The 26,633-nt window shown below is 43.5% G+C and overlaps 2 protein-coding genes across 2 annotated transcripts in view; one reads left to right on the top strand and one right to left on the bottom strand.

The window, feature by feature from the left end:
• Positions 1-1,854: 1,854 nt before the first annotated feature.
• On the top strand, positions 1,855-26,633 carry lig3 (ligase III, DNA, ATP-dependent). Its single transcript, XM_073479202.1, has 20 exons — positions 1,855-1,935; positions 3,276-3,805; positions 3,948-4,076; positions 5,109-5,375; positions 5,456-5,607; positions 5,794-5,960; positions 6,691-6,768; positions 6,844-7,012; positions 11,140-11,295; positions 19,908-20,039; positions 20,134-20,213; positions 20,631-20,718; positions 20,812-21,013; positions 21,842-21,984; positions 22,166-22,240; positions 22,917-23,063; positions 23,328-23,478; positions 24,321-24,400; positions 25,310-25,390; positions 25,872-26,633. The coding sequence occupies exons 2-20, from the start codon at positions 3,304-3,306 to the stop codon at positions 26,103-26,105; spliced, it is 3,033 nt and encodes a 1,010-aa protein (XP_073335303.1). The 5' UTR covers positions 1,855-1,935; positions 3,276-3,303; the 3' UTR covers positions 26,106-26,633.
• rad51d (RAD51 paralog D) overlaps positions 25,938-26,633 on the bottom strand; it is a 38,225-nt gene continuing 37,529 nt past the window's right edge. Inside the window, exon 11 of the mRNA XM_073479203.1 lies at positions 25,938-26,098. The gene's annotated coding sequence lies outside the window, so the exon portion shown is untranslated. The remainder of the gene's footprint in view (positions 26,099-26,633) is intronic.

The raw sequence follows: 26,633 nt of genomic DNA, 5'->3' as shown, positions 1-26,633 counted from the left end.
TAGTTGAACGGTTTCTATAGCTGAACGTATGCTGAAGTAGTAGCAGAATGAAATTTGAAAAAATCCCCATAAGGATGAATGGGAAAATTTTTGCAGAAAAAGCTGAATATTTCCAAAAGTATAAAAGATAGAAAAACCAAAATTACATGCCATCATGTCCTCAACGACCTGAACATTTTGATAGTTGAACGGTTTCTGTAGCTCAAAATTTGTAGGAGGAGAAGAAAGCCAAAAAACGTACGGAAGAAGAAGAATAAATCCCAGAAGAACAACAGTGTGAATGAAGCGTTCACACTAATGATAAAGGGTTAGCCCAACAACAGACAACTAATTCAACGGAACGGCTGAAGTTTGGTCCAAAAGAAGTGATGATGATGATTGAAGTCCATTTGCTCTCCGTGTTTCTGGAGGCCTGAAGCAGCGGTACCGACCTGCAGGACGCTTCTGGATCCTGTTCCGACCTGACAAACACAGATCTGAATATGTGTCCAGCAAAATCAGCCTGTTTTCCATGTTTGTCTTGTTTATTTGTTTATTTTAATATCTGGCGCCTGAGCGTGTTCACCAGGTCCAAGATATTCACAGCTGGTCAGCCTGGAGATCAGTAACTGTACCCGACCCGACCAAGATATTTACAGCTGGTCAGCCTGGAGATCAGTAACTGTACCCGACCCGACCAAGATGTTTACAGCTGGTCAGCCTGGAGATCAGTAACTGTACCCGGCCCGACCAAGATGTTTACAGCTGGTCAGCCTGGAGATCAGTAACTGTACCGACCCGACCAAGATATTTACAGCTGGTCAGCCTGGAGATCAGTAACTGTACCCGGCCCGACCAAGATGTTTACAGCTGGTCAGCCTGGAGATCAGTAACTGTACCCGACCCGACCTGTGTCTGTGTGTGTGTGGGGTATGTGTGTGTGTGTGGTGTGTGTGTGTGTGTGTGTGTGTGGTGTGTGTGTGTGTGTGTGTGTGTCTGTGTGTGTGTGGGGTATGTGTGTGTGTGTGTCTGTGTGTGTGTGTGTGTGTGTGGTGTGTGTGTGTGTCTGTGTGTGTGTGGGGTATGTGTGTGTGTGTGGTGTGTGTGTGTGTGTGTGTGTGTGTGTCTGTGTGTGTGTGGGGTATGTGTGTGTGTGTGTGTGTCTGTGTGTGTGTGGGGTATGTGTGTGTGTGTGTGTGGTGTGTGTGTGTGTGTGTGTGTGTCTGTGTGTGTGTGGGGTATGTGCGTGTGTGTGTGTGTGCGTGTGCGGTGTGTGTGTGTGTGGTGTGTGTGCGTGTGTGTGTGTGGTGTGTGTGCGTGTGTGTGTGTGTGTGGTGTGTGTGTGTGTCTGTGTGTGTGTGGGGTATGTGTGTGTGTGTCTGTGTGTGTGTGTGTGTGTGTGTGTGTGTGCGTGGTGTGTGTGTGTGTGGTGTGTGTGTGTGGGTGTGTGTGTGTGTGTGCGTGTGTGTGTGTGTGTGTGTGTGTGTGTGTGTGTGTGTGTGTGTGTGTGGGTCCTCCGGGTCAGCAGGGGGCAGCATCTCCACCCCGCCCTGGTTGAAGGTCCGCCGCCTCCGCGAGCTGCGCGCTGCTGGTCCTGCTTTAGCTTCGGCTAGTCGCGTCAAGCTAATCAGAAGTTACCGGAAGCGCGCTGTTTATTCTTCGAAATAAAGCTAAAACATATGTAATGTCTACCTGACGAGCCCCACGTGCACTAAGAGATGAGGTGCAGTGTGTGAGCGGCCTGTCAGGGCGGAACACGTGATCTTACACACTCTAAATGAAAGGAATACAAAATGTTCAGGTTTAAAGCTTTTATTTTGCAGGACCAAACCGGAAGTGTGCTGCACCGTTATTTTGTAATTGGAGTTGACTTGACGGTGGTGAGCTGCTGGCTCACAACAATGAGAAGAATAGAAATGTGACTCGTGCTGTAATGTTTGACCAAACTTCTACAAGGTACGGCAGCTAAATGTGCACAGAGATATCAGCGACATGTTCACTTATGTTCAGTAGTTGGTGTGTACTCTGTTGCTAGCCCGGCTAGCTGTCTGTGTCTGTATGCGGAACAGAGGAGTGAGCGAAGCTAATCAAGTAGCTAGCTAGTTAGCCAAACAGTTGCCGTCGTGTCAGCAGACTGAAACGTCTCTTGAACACCGAGCTAACGTTCATGTTTGAACGCTTTAGTGAGAGAAGACGTCTTCAAACTGAAGCTACGTTGCGTTGAACGAAGTTTCTCTACCTTTCGATAAGTTAACAGATGTGTATGGGCACAAGCACAGTCTGTAGCTAGCAGTGTAGCAGCGGCAGCTAGCAGTGTAGCAGCGGTAGCTAGCAGTGTAGCAGCGGTAGCTAGCAGTGTAGCAGCGCTAGCAGTGTAGCAGCGGTAGCTAGCAGTGTAGCAGCGGTAGCTAGCAGTGTAGCAGCGGTAGCTAGCAGTGTAGCAGCGCTAGCAGTGTAGCAGCGGTAGCTAGCAGTGTAGCAGCGGCAGCTAGCAGAGTTATCTGGTGTTCTGGTCAGTTACAGTTTGACTCAGAAATCATGTTGTCGGTCTGAAGTCATCAGGCTTTCTTATAACTGCACACCTTCGCCTACACTTGTGCTGTAAGCGTAACATTAGAAAGCTAATAAAACTTTGTGTCACGATGTGAAACACTGTCCATGTAGTGTTTGTTACATTGGAGTCAGTCCAGCTCTGCGTGCAGGTGGGTCCTCTGTTTAATGGGACAACATGTTGAAGGAGCTTTATAATCCTCTGACACTGGTTGACAACACTAAACAAGTTGAAATGTAACTTGATTTAAACTAAAGCTCGACTGATAACAGACTTATGGGCCTCATATCGTTATAAGCAAGCAAAAACAATCCCAGATATACAGACAGACAGATACTGTTGGCATCAGTAGCTCATACAAAACACAAATACACACATATAATAAAGAAATACACGAATTTAAGAGTTCAAAATGATATAAGGACGAAAATACACAGTAGTGAAGTGATTGTCTGACTGTCGTCATGCTGGAGCTCAAACACTCGTACCACAGCTCAACAACAAACCAAAGTGACATCAGTGCCGTGAAACAACGAACCTCACTGAGTCTTTTTCTGCATTTTGTTCTGTAAAAGGACATCAGGCAACATATGAGCAGTTATACCCACATATCTGTGATGCACCAATATTGGCTGATACTATCATTACCGTGATTACCACTTAAAGGTCTCACTTTGCCCCTTTAATGTGTGTATTGGGAAGCGGTGCTGCCATTAAACTACATACAGTCTCTTTCTGTCTTCAGGTTGTAACTTTCCCTCCGTCCCAGCTGCATGCGGAGACAGATCATCTTTCTTGCTCGTAAGACTGTCTGTGCAGGCCTACAAGCTCTCACAACACCTGTCAGGTGTCAGCAGCTCCTGAAACTGTGTCGAGCCTTTTCAGCTGTTCAGGTCCATCGGTCCTCTTTGGTATTCGATAAGCACCAACTCCTCCAGAAGGCTCCTGCCCGGCCGTCCCTCCCTCAGTGTTTCTCCACAGAGCCAGACATGGCAGAACAGAGGTTCCTGGTGGAGTACGCCAAACGAGGCACCGCAGGCTGTAAGAAATGCAAGGACAAAATCCAGAAGGGCATAGTGCGGATAGGGAAGGTCGTGCCGAACCCTTTCAGTGAGTCAGCAGGAGACATGAAGGAGTGGTACCATGTGAAGTGTATATTTGAGAAGCTGGAGAGAGCCAGAGCCACCACCAAGAAGATCGAGGACATCACAGATCTGGAGGGTTGGGAGGAGCTGCAGGACGAGGACAAGGAGCTCATTAATAAACACGTGTCAGGTACAACAGGGACACGTATTTACACTGAAATGTTCAGTAATCAGTCAAATCTTTGCTCATGTCTTTTGTTGACGAGCGACTTGTAACGTGTTTGTTCTTGTTGAAGCTGTTGTTTCACTTTTCTGTTCTTCTTCTCTTGTAGACCTGATGGCCAAAGTCAATGCGAGTCCAAAGAAGAAGGTGCAGGCCAAGATGAACACCAGCGGTCAGCTGATGGCTCCTCCTGCTGACCCATCTACCAACGCTCCACGCAAGTTCTCAGGCTTCACTGGTGAGATCCGACATCTCAGGTCCTGTGGTTTCTTTTTTAGAGGCAGGACTCGCCTGGATTTCAGCCTGACCGGCTGTGACCAGCATCCAGTTGACCAGCGTCAGATAACTTTGATTCTGTTTACACACATGCTGCTCGCCGCCGCGGCAGGTCAGACTTTAAAAAATCGGAAATCAGAATCGTCCAACATCTCTGTTTGTATTGGGCCTGAAGCCAATCACAAAAGAGGAAATATTACAAATATTAAAAACAGTTGTTGAAGCTACTAACAGCTCAAAAGGATCATCTTTGATCTGAACTGCAGACAGTGAGATTCAGACTATACAGACAAACATGTAGATGTTCAGTTCACATCAGATTGTGACATTCGTTCTGCAGAAAGGCATAAAAACACAAGTTCACAGAACATAAACAATTTATACCAGTTGATTCCTGTTTTGCACAAACTTACAAATCATTGACACATTCAGGACTGATTCTGTGACGCACCATCAGCTGTCAACACTAAAAACAGACTTTGTTGTCCTTTGTTTCCTCCTCCATCAAAATTATTGATAGACACACAAATTATTGATAGACACACAAATTATTGATAGACACACAACTTATTGATAGATACACAACTTATTGATAGACACACAAATTATTGATAGATACACAACTTATTGATAGACACACAAATTATTGATAGACACACTGTCAATACTCCGTCTGGACTATAGCAACAAACAGGTTGAGGCTATTTTAAGGCATCAGAAATAATCTCATATTACTAAAAATGAAAAACACGAGTATAAATAATGAGAAACATCTTTAAATTTGAATAAGCAGAAAATACATTTGTATGCAGCCTGAGAGACACAACTAGGACAGGAAGTCTCCTGAGACGGCTGAATGTGGATATGTGTGTTTTGGAGACAGCAGTTCCAAACTGTGAGGTAGCTGTTATCATGTAGGTTTAAGATGTTTCAGAGAAAATATTAGCGATGGCTGATACTTAGAAATGTATTTTCCTCGTCTCTGTCCTGTCAGCTGCGAAGGCCGGCAGCTCGGCCTCCAGCTCGGCCTCCAGCTCGGCCTCCAGCTCGGCCTCCAGCTCGGCCTCCAGCCCCGGATCGTCGGCTTCCCCCGCCAAAGTGAGCCAAGGCAGCGCGCTGTCGGCCCAGCTGTGTGACCCTCAGCACAAGGACTGCCTCTTCAGAGAGTTTAGAAAGCTGTGTGCTATGGTGGCAGAAAACAACAGCTACAACAGCAAGACGCAGATCATTGAGAAGTTCCTCAGGAAGGGCTCAGGAGGAGGTTGGTCTGTGGGTTCGTTTGTGGGCTTTAGCAAATTTCTGCTGCTGGATGTTTGCCTGAAAGCTGTTCTTCCCTCTCAGATAAGTTCCACGGAGATCTTTACCTGACGGTGAAGCTGCTCCTGCCGGGCGTCGTAAAAAGTGTCTACAACCTCAACGACAAGCAGATCGTTAAACTCTTCAGCCGCATGTTCAGATGCAACCAGGACGACATGGTGCGCGATCTGGAGCAGGTCTGTGATCCACATGTTCAGAAACAAGTGCTGAATGTTTTATTTCACAACTAAAAATCTTCAAGTGTTTTTGCTATCGTCAGATGGGAAATACATTTCTTATCTTCTGCTGACGTGTCCCGAGAACGATCGCAGAGAGATGAATGGTCACATGTTTGTAACGTGTTTGTGTTTGTCTGTGTTCAGGGCGATGTGTCTGAGACGGTGAGGATGTTCTTCGAGGAGAGTAAATCGTTCCCCGCGGCGGCCAAGAGCCTCTTGACCATCCAGGAAGTAGACGCCTCCCTAACTCGCCTTGCCCAGCTGACCAAGGAGGACGAGCAGCAGAGTGAGCTGGAGGAAATCGCCAAGAAGTGAGACAGTACTTCATCCTGTGAGATTAACTGGACTGGGCCGGAAAACAGAACAGATAAAGTTATTCAGTCGTTAAAAACAGTTCTTCTTCTGCTAATGCTGCCGTTCACAGAGAAAAAAAGGAAAGAAACTAGGTGAATGACACATTTTACACAGGTCACATGATCGGTTTATAAAACGGTCGGACCGGCACAGTTCTGGTTACTTTGGTCTTTTTGTGGGATTTGTTGACAAAAACAAACAGAATAATGTTTGAGACGAGAAGCATGAAGTCGTTTTTAATAAAATAACACTTAATAACAATTTTAAGCTCAGATTTGTTTACGTTAACTGACAGAAGCGATCATAGTAAATGTCAAACCGTCAGAAATGTGAAAATCCGACCATATTCCTGTTTTTAGTTTCTGACTTTGACAAATTATATGTAAATAAATGTGCCTTTTAAAGCCTCTGGCAGGTTCAGGGTATAAAGACATATAAGTGCATAATAGAGCTACATTAAAATAAAAGCAGGTTATCTTTAATTTAAAACACAATAAATCATGTTAACGCGATTAAAAGCCAGAGAATTAACGTGTCTTGAAGTGCATCAACAGACTTCTTCATTTAATTGTTTTTTCTTCACTTCTTCTGTTTTATTGTTTTAGTATCTTTCTGGTCATAATTGCTGTAATTAGTTTGTTTCACAGTTCGACCTCAGTGATAATCTGCTGTTTCTTTTCTTCGCAGATGCACCGGTAACGACCTGAAGTGCATCATTCGACTAATTAAGCACGACCTGAAAATGAACTCTGGAGCGAAACACGTGTAAGTTTCTCCCTACAAGTTCATAAACAGTTTATTTTTTCATACCGAGCTTGAACTCCTTGTTCGTTATCACAGTTTGGACGCCGTGGATCCAAACGCCTACGATGCCTTCAAGGCCTCCCGTAATCTGGGCGATGTGATCGAGCGGGTGTTGAGGAATCAGCAGGAGGCGTCGAACGGTTCAGGACCGAGGAAACTGCTCACTGTGGAGGCCTCGCTCATGACCCCCGTCCAGCCCATGTTGGTGTGTACCTGACTCTCCATGACTGATTGATTAATTTAGTCTTCATGTGACTCGGCTGATGTGTTTGAACCGCCGTGATTGAAGAAAGTCACATGACAGAAACAGTGTGAGGGAATTAGATGTAAATAAGAAGAAGAGAACATTCAGAATGACCTTGTTAAAGTCACTATTTTTTACTTGTTTTACTGTCATTTCACATCCTATCAGGATGTGCTGCCGTGTGACCTTCATGACCTCCTGAAATACTTGAGACACGTGCATGTACAATAATATTCAGATAAAGCATACGTGTCCTCCCGGGGACCGCCTTGTTTAATTGCTGATCCATTACACATTATGAATCGAGCAATAATCCAATAATCAGTTTCCCCTTCAGGCCGAGGTAACTGGGTTATCTGTGAGAACAAAGTGAATAAAATAGAAACAGGTTTTCAATAAAAGACAGTTTAATAACTTTGGTTTTCAAAAGAAAAAAGGTCAGAAAGAAGGTGTGACCTCCTGAACAGCTGAATGATTTAAAGAGATGTTTTTGTCTCCATCTGACTTCGTTATAACTCAAAGGCTTCAAGAAGCTCTTTATACTGTTGTCTGCAAGAAAAATGATTGAGACAAAACATTTTCCTCTCAATCTGTCAGAAAACCTCTTTTAATAGATAAAGACATTCAGTATAAACAAAGCAGCATTCATTGAGTCGCTGTCTGCCAGAGGACTTAATGAGTCTGAGGGGTCTCACATTATGGAAACCTTCACAACATGGAGAGAATAAGATGCTCAAAGTGTCTCCAGCTGATTTTTCATCACAAGAAACCAAACAAGAAGCAGCTGGACCTCACAGATAACTCTCGACTGACTCCCTCTTTATAAATGACAGTATTAACTCAGCATGATTTAAAATGTGTTTTCCAAAAAACCTGCAGACCATTAAATTGCACGTTACACAGCAGACTTTTGATTTGTCAGTATAAAACTAAGGTAAAATGAACTGCAGCTGCATCACACTTCACTAATAAACTTCCCACAGGTTCACACGTTCTGTAGGTTCAGGTTGAATTTTATTTTTGTAACATCAGTTTGCAGAAGATAAACGCTGCCCGTCAGGTTCAGAAACACTAAACTGATGGCGCTGAACGAGAGGTGACGGTGCTGCCTGTTGCCAAAAAGCTGCACTTGAACGCACCGCAAAGACTTCAGCCGACAGCCAACCAGCTCGAACATTCTGCACCTGTGTGAGAGAAAGTACCTGTCCACACCAGCAGGTGGCAGCAGTCTGTATTCAGTATTCAAGAAGAGAAACCAGAAGACTGCAGATAAACAAACTGTTATGATGAACCTCTCTCTGTCTTTTAATGGAGAACAGCGTCGCTGTGAGCTCTCTGGCTCCTGTTGGTTCAGCGACAGGCTCGAGGGGTTTCACTTTATCTGCTGTTTCTCTTCTTGTGCACTGATTCGCTGAGCTGAACAGCCAATCAGAGAGACTTCTCTCACCGCTGATTCAACATGCTTAGAGTGCTGAAAAGCTACCAACGGGCTGACGAGTGCCAACGATGCAGGACGCATCACAACAACCAGAGCAACCAGAGCCACCAGAGCAACCAGAGCAACCAGAGCAACCAGAGCAACCAGAGCAACCAGAGCCACAGTCACTGACTGAATGTCTCTGACTGCTGCAACACTGAGAGGATACATGAGGTTTTAGGTGAACACTGACCTGAACACTGACCTGAACACTGACCTGAACACAGACGTGAACACAGACGTGAACACGGACCTGAACACGGACCTGAACACAGACTTGAACACTGACCTGAACACGGACCTGAACACTGACCTGAACACGGACGTGAACACGGACGTGAACACGGACGTGAACACTGACCTGAACACTGACCTGAACACTGACCTGAACACGGACCTGAACACGGACCTGAACACTGACCTGAACACTGACCTGAACACAGACGTGAACACAGACGTGAACACTGACCTGAACACGGACCTGAACACAGACTTGAACACGGACCTGAACACGGACCTGAACACGGACCTGAACACGGACGTGAACACAGACGTGAACACTGACTTGAACACGGATCTGAACACTGACCTGAACACTGACCTGAACACAGACGTGAACACTGACCTGAACACGGACCTGAACACAGACGTGAACACGGACGTGAACACGGACGTGAACACTGACCTGAACACTGACCTGAACACTGACCTGAACACTGACCTGAACACTGACCTGAACACGGACCTGAACACAGACGTGAACACAGACGTGAACACTGACCTGAACACGGACCTGAACACAGACTTGAACACTGACCTGAACACGGACCTGAACACTGACCTGAACACTGACCTGAACACTGACCTGAACACGGACGTGAACACGGACGTGAACACTGACCTGAACACTGACCTGAACACTGACCTGAACACGGACCTGAACACGGACCTGAACACGGACCTGAACACGGACGTGAACACAGACGTGAACACTGACTTGAACACGGATCTGAACACTGACCTGAACACTGACCTGAACACAGACGTGAACACTGACCTGAACACGGACCTGAACACAGACGTGAACACGGACGTGAACACGGACGTGAACACTGACCTGAACACTGACCTGAACACTGACCTGAACACTGACCTGAACACTGACCTGAACACAGACGTGAACACAGACGTGAACACTGACCTGAACACGGACCTGAACACAGACTTGAACACTGACCTGAACACGGACCTGAACACTGACCTGAACACTGACCTGAACACTGACCTGAACACGGACGTGAACACGGACGTGAACACTGACCTGAACACTGACCTGAACACTGACCTGAACACTGACCTGAACACGGACCTGAACACGGACCTGAACACGGACCTGAACACAGACTTGAACACTGACCTGAACACGGACCTGAACACGGACCTGAACACGGACGTGAACACAGACGTGAACACTGACTTGAACACGGATCTGAACACTGACCTGAACACTGACCTGAACACAGACGTGAACACTGACCTGAACACGGACGTGAACACAGACGTGAACACTGACCTGAACACGGACGTGAACACAGACGTGAACACAGACGTGAACACTGACCTGAACACTGACCTGAACACGGACGTGAACACTGACCTGAACACAGACCTGAACACTGACCTGAACACGGACGTGAACACGGACCTGAACACGGACCTGAACACGGACCTGAACACGGACCTGAACACGGACGTGAACACAGACCTGAACACGGACCTGAACACGGACCTGAACACTGACGTGAACACGGACCTGAACACGGACCTGAACACTGACGTGAACACGGACCTGAACGTTGATGTGAACACGGACCTGAACACGGACCTGAACACAGACCTGAACACGGACCTGAACACAGACCTGAACACTGACCTGAACACTGACCTGAACACTGACCTGAACACAGACCTGAACACTGACCTGAACACTGACTTGAACACGGACCTGAACACTGACCTGAACACTGACCTGAACACTGACCTGAACACTGACTTGAACACGGACCTGAACACTGACCTGAACACGGACGTGAACACGGACGTGAACACGTGTCCTTCAGAGAGCAGTTTGTGTTCTTTGTGCCGTCTTTAACATTATTGTTCTCTCCTTCTATATAAACCCATTTCTGTTGGTTCTGATGATACTGACACTGTAATAACTCAACAACATAACTGCTGAGATCGGCACAGCAGCGTCTGTACAACAAAGTCAGATAGATAAGAAACACAGCAGACGGATGGTCAGACAGGTTGTAAACAGATTACAGTGTTTAAAGCAGTCTGACACTCTGCTGCAGGTTCTGACCCATAATTAGTCTCATCTGAGTGTTTGACCCTTCCCACCTGTCTGACTGCTCGTGGTTCTCATATCTCAGCAGTTAACACTGTTTTTATTACTGATGGGAATAATGGACTGATACAAAAACGTAAAGTACAAAGTTGAATTTGTTGCCACCGGAGCGACTCAGGAGAACTTGTAATGAGCAGTGATGAGACCTGAGGTGCGGCTCCTGCTGATGTGCTGAATGATGTTTTTTTGTTGTGGTTCCAGGCGGAGGCGTGTAAATCCATCGAGCACGCCATGAAGAAATGTCCCAACGGGATGTACTCTGAGATCAAGTATGACGGAGAGCGAGTGCAGGTCCACAAGAACGGAGACACCTTCAGCTACTTCAGCCGCAGCCTGAAGCCAGTGCTGCCACACAAAGTCAGTCCACACACACACACACACACACACACACACACACACACACACACACACACACACACACACACACACACACTGTTGAAACACACACGTGCAGCCTGTGCACAGACACACACAGGATCAGGAACTAGAAGGCATTTTCTCTGCGTGAAATTTAAACATTTCCCACAGTGAGTTTCTTGTGTCAGCGTGAGGTCGAGAGCTTAAACACGCAGGATGAATTATCGCTCCATGTTCATTAGCTCTTTAAGCCACTAGAGGCTGCTGCTGTGTCGAGGAGGTAACTCCACACAGTGAAGAACAGACACAACGTTACAGATGTTTCTTACTCCTCTCACAACTCTGCAGACTTTACGATGATAAAAGTATATTTCTGAGCTTCTGCTGTCACTAGCTGTCGTTACATGGACAATATTTCTTCAGTTGAGTGGAAATCATTTTGATGAGAGGTTTCAGCTGAACTCTTTACATGGACACTAACTAATGTGATCTGATGAGACGATGAGGTGTTTACAGTCCCAGAGAGGCTGCAGCAGCTGAGCATGAAGTTCTTGTACGTTCAGGTGTTTTATTAACAAAGCTGAGCAATTATTTGAACTTAATTTCCACTTTTACAGGCAGTTCACCTGCTAGAACCTCACAGCACTCAAAAAATGACATTTTAAAAATAAGCTAAACAAAGAATAAATACAAAGTGTCAAGTAACAAAATCTGCCAGTGACACAGGAGTTAGACACGAGTCAGCTGAAATTTCTTCAGATAAGTTTTGTTGTCTGAAAACATCTTTTATCTGACTGAAATGTTTTTAGGTGATATAAAGTGAAATCAGACATGTCGACTATAAATGAGACAAAAACATCTGCAAGATTTAACATGTTTGAGTGAAAGTGTGAAGATGACGAGGCACCAACAGACAAACTGATTATAAAAGTTCTTAATAATTAAAAGTTTTTAATTATTCCATGTTGTCACCTAATGTTGCTCTGACGTGAGGCGAACACGCACAGAAACAATATTTTTATTCCGCCAGAGAAACAATCACATTAAACCTTTACTTTTTTTTAGAACTTAGTTTTTATTTTTATTTCAGCAACTTTTACAGTCATCACATTGCTGTTTCACATTCTGATTAATAATACAACTGTAGCCAGATGAAATTAAACATAAATATAAAAAGAGCTCCACCTTTCATTAAATACGTCAACACAAGTTGTTTGTTCCATCTGGTCGTCTTCTCTGTCCACATAGTAAACGTTGGTCCGGTTTCAGCCACTCAGTTGAGATACATTAGTGCTGCTGTCAGTTATATTGTAGAAGGTAGTTTTTGCCTCTTCCCTTGATGCCTCATGGTATCACTCCCAGTATTGGCTCCTTTGGATCCTTCATGAAACTTTGCTTGAACACTAACCTCAGTGCCTCAAACACTCTCTCCCAAAATGTTTTTAATTTTGACCATTTTCTGATGCCTGCATCTAAACGAGAGGGTACAAAATCGCCGTGACGATTTAGGGACTATCCAAAATATATGTGTGTGGTCACAAGTTTGTGTCCCACAGTTTCCCCAGCAGTGATCTGAGTGTGTGGCCCATTTTAGACACAATTTCTGGTGTCCGAAAAAATGTTATTACCTTCCACCTGAATTCCCGCCACGTATTTGAATTAGTTACTTGATGTGCTTCAGTGCGTATCTCTTCCCACATGTCCTGCTGTATGTCTGTATTCATTTCATTTTCCCATCTTTCTTTTATCTGTAGTATATCATTTGGGTTCATACCTAGAAATATTTGGTAGAGATGGCCAATAACTTTTTTATTCCCGTTATCTGTTACACTAAAAACTCTTCAGTTGGGTTCCAGGACTTTATACCACTCTTTATGTTTTGTTAAAAAGTTCCTGTATTAGGAAGTGTGGATTCCTCTTGGCGGTTCAAATGATTTGAGGCTGCCACGCTTAAGGAGTTGATGTTGATTAGCGAGGCCGTGCGCTGACCATCTGTGCAAATCCTTACTAATATTTACAGTTATGCTTTTGTAATTTACATCATATAGACGGTCTGCGATGCCAAGGTATTAAAACGTTTACTTTAAAAAATATATTTCCCTTCTCATCAGATGATCAAATGTTCACACTGTAGCTCTTCTGATCGGGCCGGTCTCTCAGGACTGAAGTGGTCACATGAGGCTTTTGTATTCAGATTATTAGTGTAATATTAAAGTCAATGTAAATGGAGTTAATGATGATGACACCAGCGTTGTTGTCGTTCCCTCCTGGGACGGCTGCTGGTTTCTGTTTCGTCCTGCTGGCTGCAGACATGTTGCCCTGAACATGCCGCCCATCCGCCTGATGATGGTAATGACCCTCAGCCACTGTAATTAGCTCATTTATGTTAATGTGAGGTTAACATTCAGCGGGCTGAGAATGGAGTCTAATTACAGTGTTTCTAATGTTTCTCGTGATGAATGATGAAGCTGCAGAACGGTTCAGATGAAGGTGGACAGTAGAAAGACATAAAACGATGTATAATGTACGTCAGGTGCAGAATGATGCACTTTATTATTTAAACCGTTAGTTTTACAGCCTGTTGAAAAGCTGCCAGCGTCTCCAGTCCTGCTGTGATGGATGTTTTATTTTTTTTTTTTTTTTTATTTTCTTTATTATTGTTATTCTCACACATTACATTACACAGCTGGTGTTGAATTCTTGATTTACAATTATTGTCAAGAAGAGAGGATAACATCATATCAACATAGCTATCGCCATATAGTTGTGTAATGTTGAAAGAAACAAAACCTGCATATTTTTATATTTTTAAGAAAAAACAAACAAACAAACAAAACTAACTAAGGGCAAACAAGAAAAAGGAACAATGAAGAATCAAAACAGGATGTATGGGTTTATAACAGCAGCTGCATTTAGTTGTAGGGAGACTAGGTATCAAAATGATAAGAGTTCTGAAATACATACACATATAAGTATGAAACATACAAGACCTGGCGGTCCTTCAAACCAACAGGGAGATAACCGAGAGTAAGTGGGTGGAGACAAGTGATTTAGTTTCTAGAGTGAAACTGTGATGTTTGTACATAAGAGACCCATTTTGACCATGACCTTGTGAATTTATCCATTTGTAGCCGAAGTGAGAAAGTAATCTTTTCCATTTGATATATTTCATCAACAATAACAGTCCATTCCTCTATTGTGGGGGGGTCAGGATGCAGCCAGTGACGTGTGATGGCTTTCTTGCCAGCAGAAATCAGAGCCCCAAATAGGTATTTGTTGAGATGCCCTGTGAGAAAATTAATTTCTCCCAGAATAAAGGTTTTGAAATGGTATGGTATTTTCATATGAAACATGTTTTCTAATATTTTATGCATCTCTGACCAGAAATTTACAATTACTGGACATTCCCAAAATATATGCCAATGGTTTGCATCCCGGCTCCCACACATCCTCCAGCACTGTGGATCCTCTCCTGCAAAGTGAGCTTTCTGTTTAGGGGTTACAAAAAATCTGATTAAACATTTCCATGCAAATTCTCTCCATGTATGTGAGTTGGTGCATTTCCATTGAAACTCACAACAACTGTACCACTCCTCATTGGGCAATTCAAAATTACCTTCCTTCTCCCAGTTATCTTTAATGTAGTCTGTAGAGTAGGTTTTTTTAATCATGAAGCCCTTATATATTCTAGATATAGTACCTTTGGCTCGCTCTGATGAATAAGCACGTAATATCTCTTTCAGTATTGGGTCTTCTGGATCCACTGTATAGTTTCTAATTACCTTATCGTAGTAATTACGTAGTTGTAAATACCTGTAAAAATCCTGCTTTTCTAAAGAGTGGTCTCTTTGTAGAGTTTGAAAACTTTTAAGTTGTCCCTTGTCTATTATTGAGTGAAATGTTGTTATTCCCTTAGTTATCCAGCTTTTAAATCTATGGTCCAGTTGATTCGGTTTAAAGTCAGGGTCGTAGGCGCACCACCTAATTATTCCCAATTTATCGTGTAATTTATATGTGTCTTTAATTGAGTTCCAGGTTTTAATTTGAAATTTTGTCCACGGATTCTGCAATTTGGTTACAAAGTTTTCCAGATCCTTATTACCGAGTACTGCCCAGAGTGGAGGGTCCTTAACAAGTGAAAGCTCGATGTCTTTCCACCTGGCATGATAATCTTGGTTACACAGATTTATCAATGGTCTAATTTGAGCTGAGAAAAAGTAATCCTTTAAATTTGGTACAGCCATGCCTCCTCTGTCTTTTGATAATTGTAATGTTTTAAACCTTACTCTGGGTTTTTTTCCCTGCCATATGAACCTAGAAATAATGTTGTCCCATTCAGAGAATTGTTTTGTGGTTATCTCCACAGGAAGGGCCTGAAACAAAAAAAGAAATCTTGGGAGTATATTCATTTTTATGGTCTCCACCCTTTGAGTAAAGCTCATAAAGGGGTTGGAATTCCATCTTTGTATATCCAATTTTATTTTGGTAAAAAGGGGGTCATAATTAATCTTTGCTAATGTAGAAATATCTTTAGGGAATAGTACACCTAGATATTTCATTGCATCCTGATCCCAGTTCAGATGGTATCTATCCCGAAGTTGTTTAGATGGATTATAATTTTGTGTTAAGATTTGGGTTTTCTGAATATTTAGTTTGTATCCCGCATATTTACCGAAACTATCTAAAAGTTTAAACAATTCAGGAAGTGAGTGGGCGGGGTCTTTGAGGTATATTAATATGTCATCTGCATACAATGCTATTTTGTGTTGTTCCCCATTTATGGTAATTCCTTTAATATTGTCAGATTGCCTAATCCATTGAGCAAGTGGTTCTATATAAATTGCGAAAAGGAGTGGTGATAGACCACAACCTTGTCTAGTGCCCCGTTCTAATTTGATAGTGTCTGAGAGGTACCCATTTATTTTAATGCGGGCAGTTGGATGATTGTATAGAGTACCAATTCCCTTAATAAATTCTTTATGAAACCCAAATCTCTCAAGAGTCTTATACAAAAACGTCCAACTCACAGAATCAAAGGCCTTCTCTGCGTCTAGGCTCACCAATAAGGCCTGTAACTTCTGTTTTTGTATATGGCTTAAAATGTGTAATGAGCGTCTAATATTATCATGTGTTTGTCTCTGGGAAATAAAACCTGTTTGGTCTGTGTGGATAAGGTGAGGGAGGACCTCCTCAACTCTCTTGGCGAGGATTGATGTATACAGTTTGTAATCTGTGTTCAGGACAGAGATTGGTCTGTATGATCCACAGTCCAGTCTGTCTTTTCCCTCCTTCGGTATAACCGAGATTGTAGCTTCTGTCCAAGTTGGTGGAGTTTTCCCTTCCTTTAAAGCTGTATTAAATATGTTAAGAAGAATTGGTGTTAACTCTGTCCTAAAGGTCTTGTACCATTCAGGAGAAAACCCGTCTGGCCCTGGTGATTTATTTGATTTTAACCTTGAAATTGCACTGTTCAGCTCTTCCTTTGTTATTTCAGCTTTTAATTTTCTGTTTTTATCTTCTGATAGGGTGGGTAAATTGAGAGATGATAAGAACTGTTCAATCTGTTGTTCATCTAATAATTGTGGTTGGGAGTATAGTTGTTTATAGTAATTTTGAAATGCCATTTGAATTTCATGTTGCTTATGTAGCAAAGCTTTGGAAAGTGGGTCCCTAATTTTGTAGATTGTGTTATCTGACTGTTGTTTTTGCAATTTCCTTGCCAGCAGTTTAGAAAATTTCGGGCCAGACTCGTAATACTTTTGTTTTGTATAAATCATCTTCTTTTGTATTTCTTGTGAGTATAGAACATTAATTTCATTCCTAATTTCTTTTAATTTCGAGATGAGATTTGGGTTTGATCCCTTCTTGTGTTTTGTCTCAAGTTCTTTTAATTCTTTATTTAGTTCTAAGAGTCTTAATTGTCTTTGTTTCTTTTGGTAAGCACAGAAGGATATAACTTTCCCTCTCATAACGGCTTTTAGTGCATCCCATACAATTTCTGGACCAACTTCCCCATTATTGTTTACTTCCATAAATTGTTTGATTTCTTCTTTAATTTTTGTTTTGAATTGTTCATTATTAAGAACATTTGAATTTAACCTCCATAGTGTATTTCCAGGATTATTATTAATTTGCAGCATCAATGAGAGAGGTGCATGATCTGACAAGTCGATGTTACCTATCTCACAATGATGTATTCTATGGCGATCTCTTTTAAAAATGAAGAAATAGTCGATTCTGGAGTAGACAGCGTGTGGGTGTGAATAATGTGTGTAATCTCGGCCTGTTGGGTAGAAGTCTCTCCAAAGATCCAGCACTCCTAGTTCTGACATAAGAATCTTAAGTTTCTTGTGTATGGAGGTTTGAATAGAATCTTTGGAGCCATCTAGTCTGGGGTTGAGGCGTATGTTCCAGTCTCCTCCACATATAAGTATACCTGTCGTCTCCGTCATTAAGTCAAAAATTTTTCTGTAGAAAATGAAATCACTACCGGGGGGTGCATAAACATTAAGTAGGGTTATTTGGACCCCTTCTATCTTACCTGAGACAAGTAAATATCTTCCCTCGTTGTCCTTTACCTCTGAATTTTTTTCAAATTTAACTCTATGAGAGAGTAGAATAGCTACCCCTCTCTTATGGCCTGATTTGCAAGATGAATGATACACCTGGGAAAACCCCATTCTTTTCAGCTTTTCATGTTCTACAGGATTAAGGTGTGTTTCCTGTAAGAACACTACATGTGCATTCTCCTTTTTCATTTTGCTCAATATCTTGCTTCTCTTAATTGGGTTCAAGACTCCATTTATATTAAATGAAACAATTTTAATATCATGATTAGCCATGGTCTTCTGCATGTGTTGCATATGGCTGAATTCTCCCTACACCATGACTAGTTCTTGGACCATCATACATCCCAAAAACTCTCGTGAACTTCGAGAGATGAACATAACACAGTAAGAACAATAATACAGATCTTAACCAAACGTCCATATATTCCTTAGAGTTTTTTGCTTCCAATGTTGAGGCTCTTTCTTCATTAGCCTCTGAGGGGCTCCTGATGTCAGAGCGCCCATAAAGGGATGTCCAGCTCTTTTTTAAGAGTAGGGCCCTTTGAGATGACTGCATAAAACTTACAGTCATAGCTGAAGGATTTCTGTGTCCCGACCTTTTTACACTTGTTTTTTTTAAATAGGAATTTTCAAACTTCAAATTAAATAAAAGAGAACCATATACGGCTTCAGTCACAAAGGCAATTAAGATCAACCTAATCCTTAGGGTCTTTAAATCCCAGATGAAAAATAAAATAAAAAAAATAAAATTAGATCAGTTGGTTCATAAACATAATAAAATACAGTGTAAACCGGGTCAGACTTATCTGCAGCTTTTTCTTGGTCAGGTGGTTGATTGTCCCTCACTCTGGAGGAGAATTCCGTCTGAACTCCTGGAGTTTCTCCTTGAACTGCGTCTGGGAGGCTTTTTTCTTTTGAGGTGCTCTATCCGGGGTGATCCTGGCTCCAACCCGGCTGCGCCCTGCCACTTGCCATGTAGATAAGAGTTCTGTCTCTCGTTCATCCGGGCCGACTGGTGCTGGTATGATGGTGACGGGAAATCCGCGTGAGGCCATGTCCTCCGTCGCCTCGGTTGCGCTCTGATACAGGCGGGTGCCGTCGTTGTAAAAAACCCGTAGTCTCGCTGGGTAGGGGGTCTGGAACTTGATCTTTCTTTCTTTTAATATTTTCTTGGCTTCCGCGTATTCCACACGTCTCTTCAGGATCGCTGATGGGTAATCGTGGTCTATGTAGAAGCGGGTGTTGTTGTAGAAAACCTCTCTTTTTTGCCAGGCTCTTCGGATCACCTCTTCTTTTACTCTGTAGCTCGTAAACTTGGCGATGATGGACCGGGGCTTTAGCTGGGAGCCGGTGGGCTTAGGAACAGTGGCTCTGTGTGCTCTCTCAATTTTTAGCTCTGTGCCCGGTGGAAAACCCAGCGACTCTTTCAGTAAGTTTTCCAGGAAAGACGAGACGTTGTTCCCCTCCGCGTCTTCGGGTATCCCGTATATTCGGATATTGTCTCTGCGAGCACGTCCTTCATGGTCAATGAGTTTAGCCTCCATGTCAGCCTGGCGCTGTGAGAGCCGTTTCACCAGCGTTGACACCGCTTGTAGTGCTGTCTCTGCTTCGTCGATTCGGGTCTCGGCTTCTACCAGTCTATCGTTCGTCTTGTGCAGTTCTTGTTTAATCTCCGTGAAGTGCTGTTTATTATCTCGCCTGAATTCTCGTAGTTCGTTTAGTATGCCACGCAGGCTAGCATCGTCTTCTCCGTCCTCGCCATGTTCCTCGCTCATCTCGCATGTCGGGGAGCTACTTCGGCTAGCAACATTTGGTGGCATACACTCACCAATATCTTCTGTCGTGGTCATGTTTTTCCAACTTCTTGTGTTAACCCTGTTCATCGCCGCGTTTTAACACTCACTTTTTTTAGTTATCTCAGGGGTTAACAGGGTTAATTCGTGAAACCGTCGGGGAGCACAGAAATCAAGCTGCCATCTTCGTTGCGACCCGGAAGCGCCTCCGTGATGGATGTTTTAATCTGTGTCCCTGTCTGTGTTTCAGGTGGCTCACTTCAAAGAGTTCATCCCTCAGGCGTTCCCTGGAGGACACAGCATGATACTGGACGCTGAAGTCCTCCTCATTGACACAAAGACCAGTAAACCTCTGCCCTTCGGGACTCTGGGTGTCCACAAGGTGAGGATGCCACAGACAGAGTGAACCTGTTGTTGACATGAATGTATGAAGTGTTTCTCTTCTGACGGCTGGTTGTCGTCACTGTCTCCCTCAGAAAGCCGCCTTTCAAGATGCCAAAGTGTGTCTTTTTGTCTTCGACTGTATCTACTTCAACGGTGTGAGCCTCATGGAGAGGTGATGTGTTTTTATTACATTAAAAAAAGATAGAAAAAATATTAGAATTTGTTTTCCTAAGTGATCGTTTTTCACCTGGAAAAAACGAAATAACAAAATAAATAATGTGTTTTCACAGATGAGGTGGAGAAAAATTTAAGTTTTCAGCAGAATTGTTTTCCCTGTGAGACCGAGTGAAAAACACTGTCAGGTTTTTTTATTTGTGTGTTTGATTTTCTCCTGGAAAAAAATTGCTTTTTCCTCCTGAAGAATTTTCTTTTCACGTTTTCACGAAAAAAAGATATTTTTTTAAAAAAGAAGAGTTTTTTTTCATGTACGAAACATTTTTAGCGTCAGGTTTGGTTTATATTAATAACTCCAGACACTGAATAATAGAACCTGTCTAATATTTTCCCATCATGCCGTTCTGTCCTGCAGGCCTCTGCGTGAACGCAGGAAGTTCCTTCATGACAACATGGTCGAAGTCCCCAACAGGATCCTGTTCTCAGAGATGAAGCACGTCACTGTGAGCACAACTCTGAATTCAGCTGCCTGATGTGTACATGTGTTTACAGCTGGTTATAACCTGTGTGTGTGTGTGTGTGTGTGTGTGTGTCAGAGGGCAGGAGATCTGGCTGATATGATCACTCGGGTCATCAGAGAGGGACTAGAAGGTCTGGTGCTGAAAGACATAAAGGGCAGCTATGAGCCGGGGAAGCGTCACTGGCTGAAGGTGAAGAAGGACTACCTGAACGAGGGGGCGATGGCCGACACAGCTGACCTGGTGGTGCTCGGAGCTTTCTATGGAAAAGGCTCCAACGGTCTGTAAACACAAACATTATCTACAGTGTGTTATATTATATATAATATATATATTATATCAAATATATATTCAGTCCTGTAGGCAGCAGCCGCTCAGGTGTTCTGCTCAGCCACTTCCTGTTAGATGAGGACGATGACTTGAGGGAAAGATCGTTTCACTGGTTTCAGCAAAACTGACACTTGTGTTTTGGTAATTTTATGAAAAGGAAGTTGATTAATTGATGCAACAGGATTCTGATCCAAACATACAATAATCTTCAATATTTACACATTCTGTTTGGACAGGATGCTGAAATTAATAATAGTAATGTAACTCTATGATGGTTTTTAAGCCTCACCACCATCTAATCGAGTTAAATAAACAGTTTTGGCAGATTTTTTTTTAACTGAGTTCTTATGAAATGATCCAATAACTCAACTCTGTTAGCAGACCCACTTTACAGAATGTAGCAGAGCAGCATTTAATGTGAAAACTCTGCAGACAGAACAGAACACAACACAACACAACACAACACAACACAACACAACACAACACAACACAACAGAGCGTGAGGAGAGGAAGTCATGTTGTTGAGCTGTGAGTCAGTGAGGGGGCTGTTAATGAGCCGGTAACAAGAGGCAGAACAAATAAAAACAAAGGTGGAAATGTAAAAAGCACAGCTGATGAAGACGAGCTCACAGAGCAGAAACAACAAATCACATGAAACACTTGTCAGAACAGCAGAACGGGCCTGAACGAGTGGATTAAAGAGAAGTTAAACAGTGAATTTGTTGATCAGAGCCTGTGGAGGATCTCCTGATGCTGAGTGTGCTCTTCCACCCACCAGGGGGCATCATGTCCAGTTTCCTGATGGGCTGTTACGACCCGGACTCTAAGAAGTGGTGCACGGTCACCAAGTGCTCCGGAGGCTACGATGACGCCATGTTGGCCCGGCTCCAGAAAGAGCTGGACGTGATCAAAATCAGCAAGGTCAGAGAGGATCCACTCCCAGGCTGCAGGGGAAACATGGAGCCCATGTGATGACATCATTGAGTTAATCTGTGTGTGTGTTTGTCACTGTGTGTGTGTGTGTGTGTGTGTGTGTGTGTGTGTGTGTGTGTGTGTGTGTGTGTGTGTGTGTGTGTGTGTGTGTGTGTGTGTGTGTGCGCAGGACCCGAGCAAAATCCCAGGCTGGTTGAAAATCATCAAGAACTATTATCCAGACTTCATCATCCGCAATCCTGAGGTGAGATTCACTCTCCAGAGCGTCTGTGATCGGAGCGTCTGCGATCAGAGCGTCTGTGATCAGCGTCTGTGATCAGAACGTCTTTGATCAGCGTCTGTGATCAGTGTCTGTAGGTCCTTAAAGAGTCTTTTAATAAATAAATATCAGGTCTTAAAAGTCATTAGTCTTAAATTAGAAGTCTTAATTACTTTATGTAATCAATCTAGTCAAAATGAGTGTGTGAAAGTTTGTGATGGTACAGATCTTGAAACCTTCCTCTGAACTTCATGCTGCTCCGACCTGTTGACACACTGTCGATTTATCTAATAGCCATATTTCTGTATAAAACCTGCCTCTGCACGGGACCACATACAGAATACACTACATGCAGAAGAGCTGCAGACACTCAGTCTGCTCCTGTATGACTGAGGCGATGAGCTGATGAGGTGACAGCAGCTCCTGTGTGAACATGAATTCCTGTCGCCAGCTGCAGAGCTGGAAGATGTTTTCAACCTGTGGATTTACTGAAGCATCAAAACACTTTGACTGCACAGACTGAAAACATTGGATTTAAATGATCGTCTCTGTAGGAAAATGAAATCCACAAACTTCTTTACTGAAACATTAATATTCACGACCTTGTAACACTGAAAGCATTGCCACATTTATCTCATCATGAACGTCTCTCCTGCTGCAGGAAGCTCCTGTGTGGGAGATCACCGGTGCAGAGTTCTCTAAATCAGAGATGCACACGGCTGATGGCATCTCCATCCGCTTCCCCCGCATGACGAGAATCCGTGATGACAAGGACTGGAAGAGCGCCACCAACCTGCACCAGCTCAAAGTACGTGCTCGTGCTGTAGTTTGATATTTTACTGGTGTTGATCCTGTAGACTTCTTCCAGAGTGAAGGACAGAATCAAACCCGTTTGTTTTTAACGGACAAACCAAAGCAAAGACGTCGCAGCTGCTGTCGCCGAGGAGCGACAAGGTCAGTCAGCAGCTGTTAGTGAATGTTTCCTGACGAGAGAAGAAACCAACTCGCTTCAAAGTGTCGGAGCAGCTCTGACCGTCTTTTCTGAAGTTCATGTTGTGATTTCTGTGTTCAGGAGCTTTTCCGCATCTCGAAGGAGAACTGTGACTTTATGGTGACCGCCGGACCGTCGACGTCCGGAGACGATAAAGGTTCGTCAGGAGGAGACAGCGGAGGAAACTCTCCGTCAGCATCGTCTCACAGAAGAGCTCCGGCTAAGAAGACCAGTGAGTACAAACACACGACACCTGTGATACAAGTAATGAAATGATTTAAAGCTACGTGTTTGTAAAAGGCAGGATGTGTAGTGAGGACGTTTATCACAACCTCCGTCAGTCTCATGTCACCATGTTTAAATACTTTAATTAGTTCAGAGCCAAAATGATTCACTTTACTGTCAGAGAGAGAAAACAGCTTCATGTGAGCCTGAAACCAGCAACTGTTTGACATTTTACTTAAAATGAATCATAAATAAATTATTAACATCGTTGTTGATGAATAAAACATTTTCCCACATTCTTCACGAACTGTTGGGAAAATCTGAGAAACATTAATATTATTATCTGGTTCTAATAAAAGTTGTTGCACCGACTCATTAATCATTTGTTACGCTAGAAAATCATATCGGTGAGCGAAAGATTTGGTTGGTGCAACAACTTTTAATAACACCATATTAATATTGATTGACTAATGACATCAGCTCTAACAGATATTAAAATGTAACACTACAGGTAGTATAAAGGTATGTGGTGTGTATGTGGTCCTGTGATCACAAATGTGAAGAGCTCAAATCACGACGACAACAGATGAACAATCAAAATAAATAAAATGTTTGTGACGATTAAGACTTCACAAATTCAAACTGAAGGCGTTTCAGTCCAGGTGTATTCACCTGTGAACAGACTAACAGTACAGATCTGCTGACTGTTTGTTCATGATCAGATTTCAGAGAGGACACTGAAACATGGTTCATAGTTCAGCTTTAATGGGGCAGTAAACAGAAAGAGATGATGACCTCAGAGTGATGTCCCTGATCCATCATCAATAACATCATGTCTTCACTTCACAGACAGCAAAAGTCCTCCCAAACCGAAGGCAGTGAAATCTGAGCCTCGTACTCCTGGACCAGACGCTCCCAGCACCAAGAAGGTTTGGATTCATTAATATACTGCACAGACTCAGTGTGTTCACTGACAGTCAGAACCAGAAGGATGCTGCTCGCAGCTCAAGGTTTTTTCCTGAGACTAAAGATTGTGTACACAGGACAACAACTTTATAATGTGAGTGGTAACTGATGTGTCTAGGTTCTGTGTCGTCGTCAACTGGACCTGTTTCAGTTTGTTGAAGACGTTTCACGTCTCGTCCAAGAGGCTTCTTCACTTCTAACTAACTGGAGGAGCTGCAGGCTTTAAACCCTGTGAGGGAGTGTCCTCACAGAGTCGTTAGGCCCACTTGTTGGTCCAACCGGTCTTCATGTGGGTTGCTAAGGCTAGGTGAGCCCAGGTGTGACTGGCTGTTTAGCTGTCTGGAGAGAACATCAGTACAGCATTGTAGGTGGGTGATCAGTGATGTCTTAGGCCACCTCCTCTGTTCAGAGACGGTTGTTCCAGTTTGACATAGATGAAGAGGAGGAAAAGAATCCGTCTGTCAAACTGGAACGACCGTCTCTGAACAGAGGAGGTGGCCTAAGACATCACTGATCACCCACCTACAATGCAGTACTGATGTTCTCTCCAGACAGCTAAACAGCCAGTCACACCTGGGCTCACCTAGCCTTAGCAACCCACAGGAAGACCGGTTGGACCAACGCCACACAAGTGGGCCTAACGACTCTGAAACTCAGAGCTCACAGTGTCCTTAACGACTCTGTGAGGACACTCCCACACAGGGTTTAAAGCCTGCAGCTCCTCCAGTTAGTTAGAAGTGAAGAAGCCTCTTGGATGAGACGTGAAACGTCTTCAACAAACTGAAACAGGTCCAGTTGACTACGATACAGCACTTGGAGGTACCAGGACGACTGAGAACCTTCATCAACACGTAACTGTTGTGTGTTTGCAGGTGAAGAAGAGTGAAAGTGTTCACAGTAACGGACAAACCAAAGCAAAGACGTCGCAGCTGCTGGAGCCGAGGAGCGACAAGGTCAGTCAGCAGCTGTTAGTGAATGTTTCCTGACGAGAGAAGAAACCAAGTCGCTTCAAAGTGTCGGCGCAGCTCTGACCACCAGCTTTATTACCTGTAGTTCTAGTCATCCATCCAGATAATCAAGAGGAAGCTCTACAGCTGGTCTCGTCATGACTAGATTAATCACTCGAGATTAATCCTCAGATATTGTTGTGAGCAGTTTGATGTAGGAACTATTTCTTTACACGTCACCGCTCAGAAGGAAGTGTGTATCTACTCATGCATGAGAGGCTCCACAGTGCAGGGCGTAAACATTAATGGTGTCCTGCTAAGCTGTAACTTCAGCTAGCTTACCTCTCGTCCCTGAGTAGATGCATGTTTCCTTCTGCTCGGTGATACAGAAAGAAAGTAGTTCCTACATCAAACTGCTCACAGCGATCTCTGTGGATTAATCCTGATACCAGGTCAGCGCTGCTCTAACCGTCCCGTCTCTCTGCAGACTCTGCTGGACATCTTCAGCGGGGTGAAGCTCTTCCTGCCCGTCTCCACGCAGGACTTCGACAAACTGCGGCGGTACTTCGTGGCGTACGACGGAGACCTGGTGGCGGACTACGACGCCACCTCGGCCACACACACGCTGGCCGAACCAGAAGAAGACAGCCGGGCCCAGCGAGTGACGTCTGGCTGGATCTGGGAATGTATCCGCAAGAGGCGCGTCGTCCCGCCCTGTTAATGAGAAAATACAGTTTACTGCAACACAACTCTAAATCAGGTTTAACTACATGAACAATAATAATATGTTCAATCACACGTCAGTTTTCTAATTTATTCTTTTCCAGTCCTGTTTGTTTCACAGGAACCAGCAGGAATCTCAGTTAATTGGACGATTGCGAACACTTTGACCTGTTTACTGATGAAATGACTTGTTAGTCTGTAGACGTAGTTTTTGTAAGAAAACTTTAACAGTACTGTAAATCATGAGATGCATCTTCATAAAGAGATCAGTGAGGGCTGGATGTTACAAACATTAAGAGATCCGTTACACATGATTTAATGACATCATCATTTCAGTTGATTTCTGGATGTCGATGCAATGATACTTTATTTTGTGTTTCTTTAACATCCAGCCCTCAGTGCAGCAGGATTAAGATAAGAGGTGTTTCGTTGTTTTTACTGCCTGAGTGAATGGTTTTGAGGTATTAAAGCCGAGATGTGTCTTCCATCAGGAGGAAACAAAACCCTGATAAACAGAATAAAACTG

Source organism: Pagrus major, chromosome 13, assembly GCF_040436345.1.
Source record: "Pagrus major chromosome 13, Pma_NU_1.0".
NCBI classification, from domain to species: Eukaryota; Metazoa; Chordata; class Actinopteri; order Spariformes; family Sparidae; genus Pagrus; species Pagrus major.
The sequence above is the reverse complement of the archived record's forward strand: the minus strand, read 5'-3'. Positions and strand labels throughout refer to the sequence as shown.

Coding starts and splice junctions, on each gene's coding strand:
- lig3 (XM_073479202.1), top strand. CDS start 3,304: ATGCGGAGACAGATCATCTTTCTTGCTCGTAAGACTGTCTGTGCAGGC. Junction 20,040..20,133: donor GGACTCTGGGTGTCCACAAG/GTGAGGATGCCA, acceptor TGTCTCCCTCAG/AAAGCCGCCTTTCAAGATGC. Junction 23,064..23,327: donor CCAACCTGCACCAGCTCAAA/GTACGTGCTCGT, acceptor TTCTGTGTTCAG/GAGCTTTTCCGCATCTCGAA.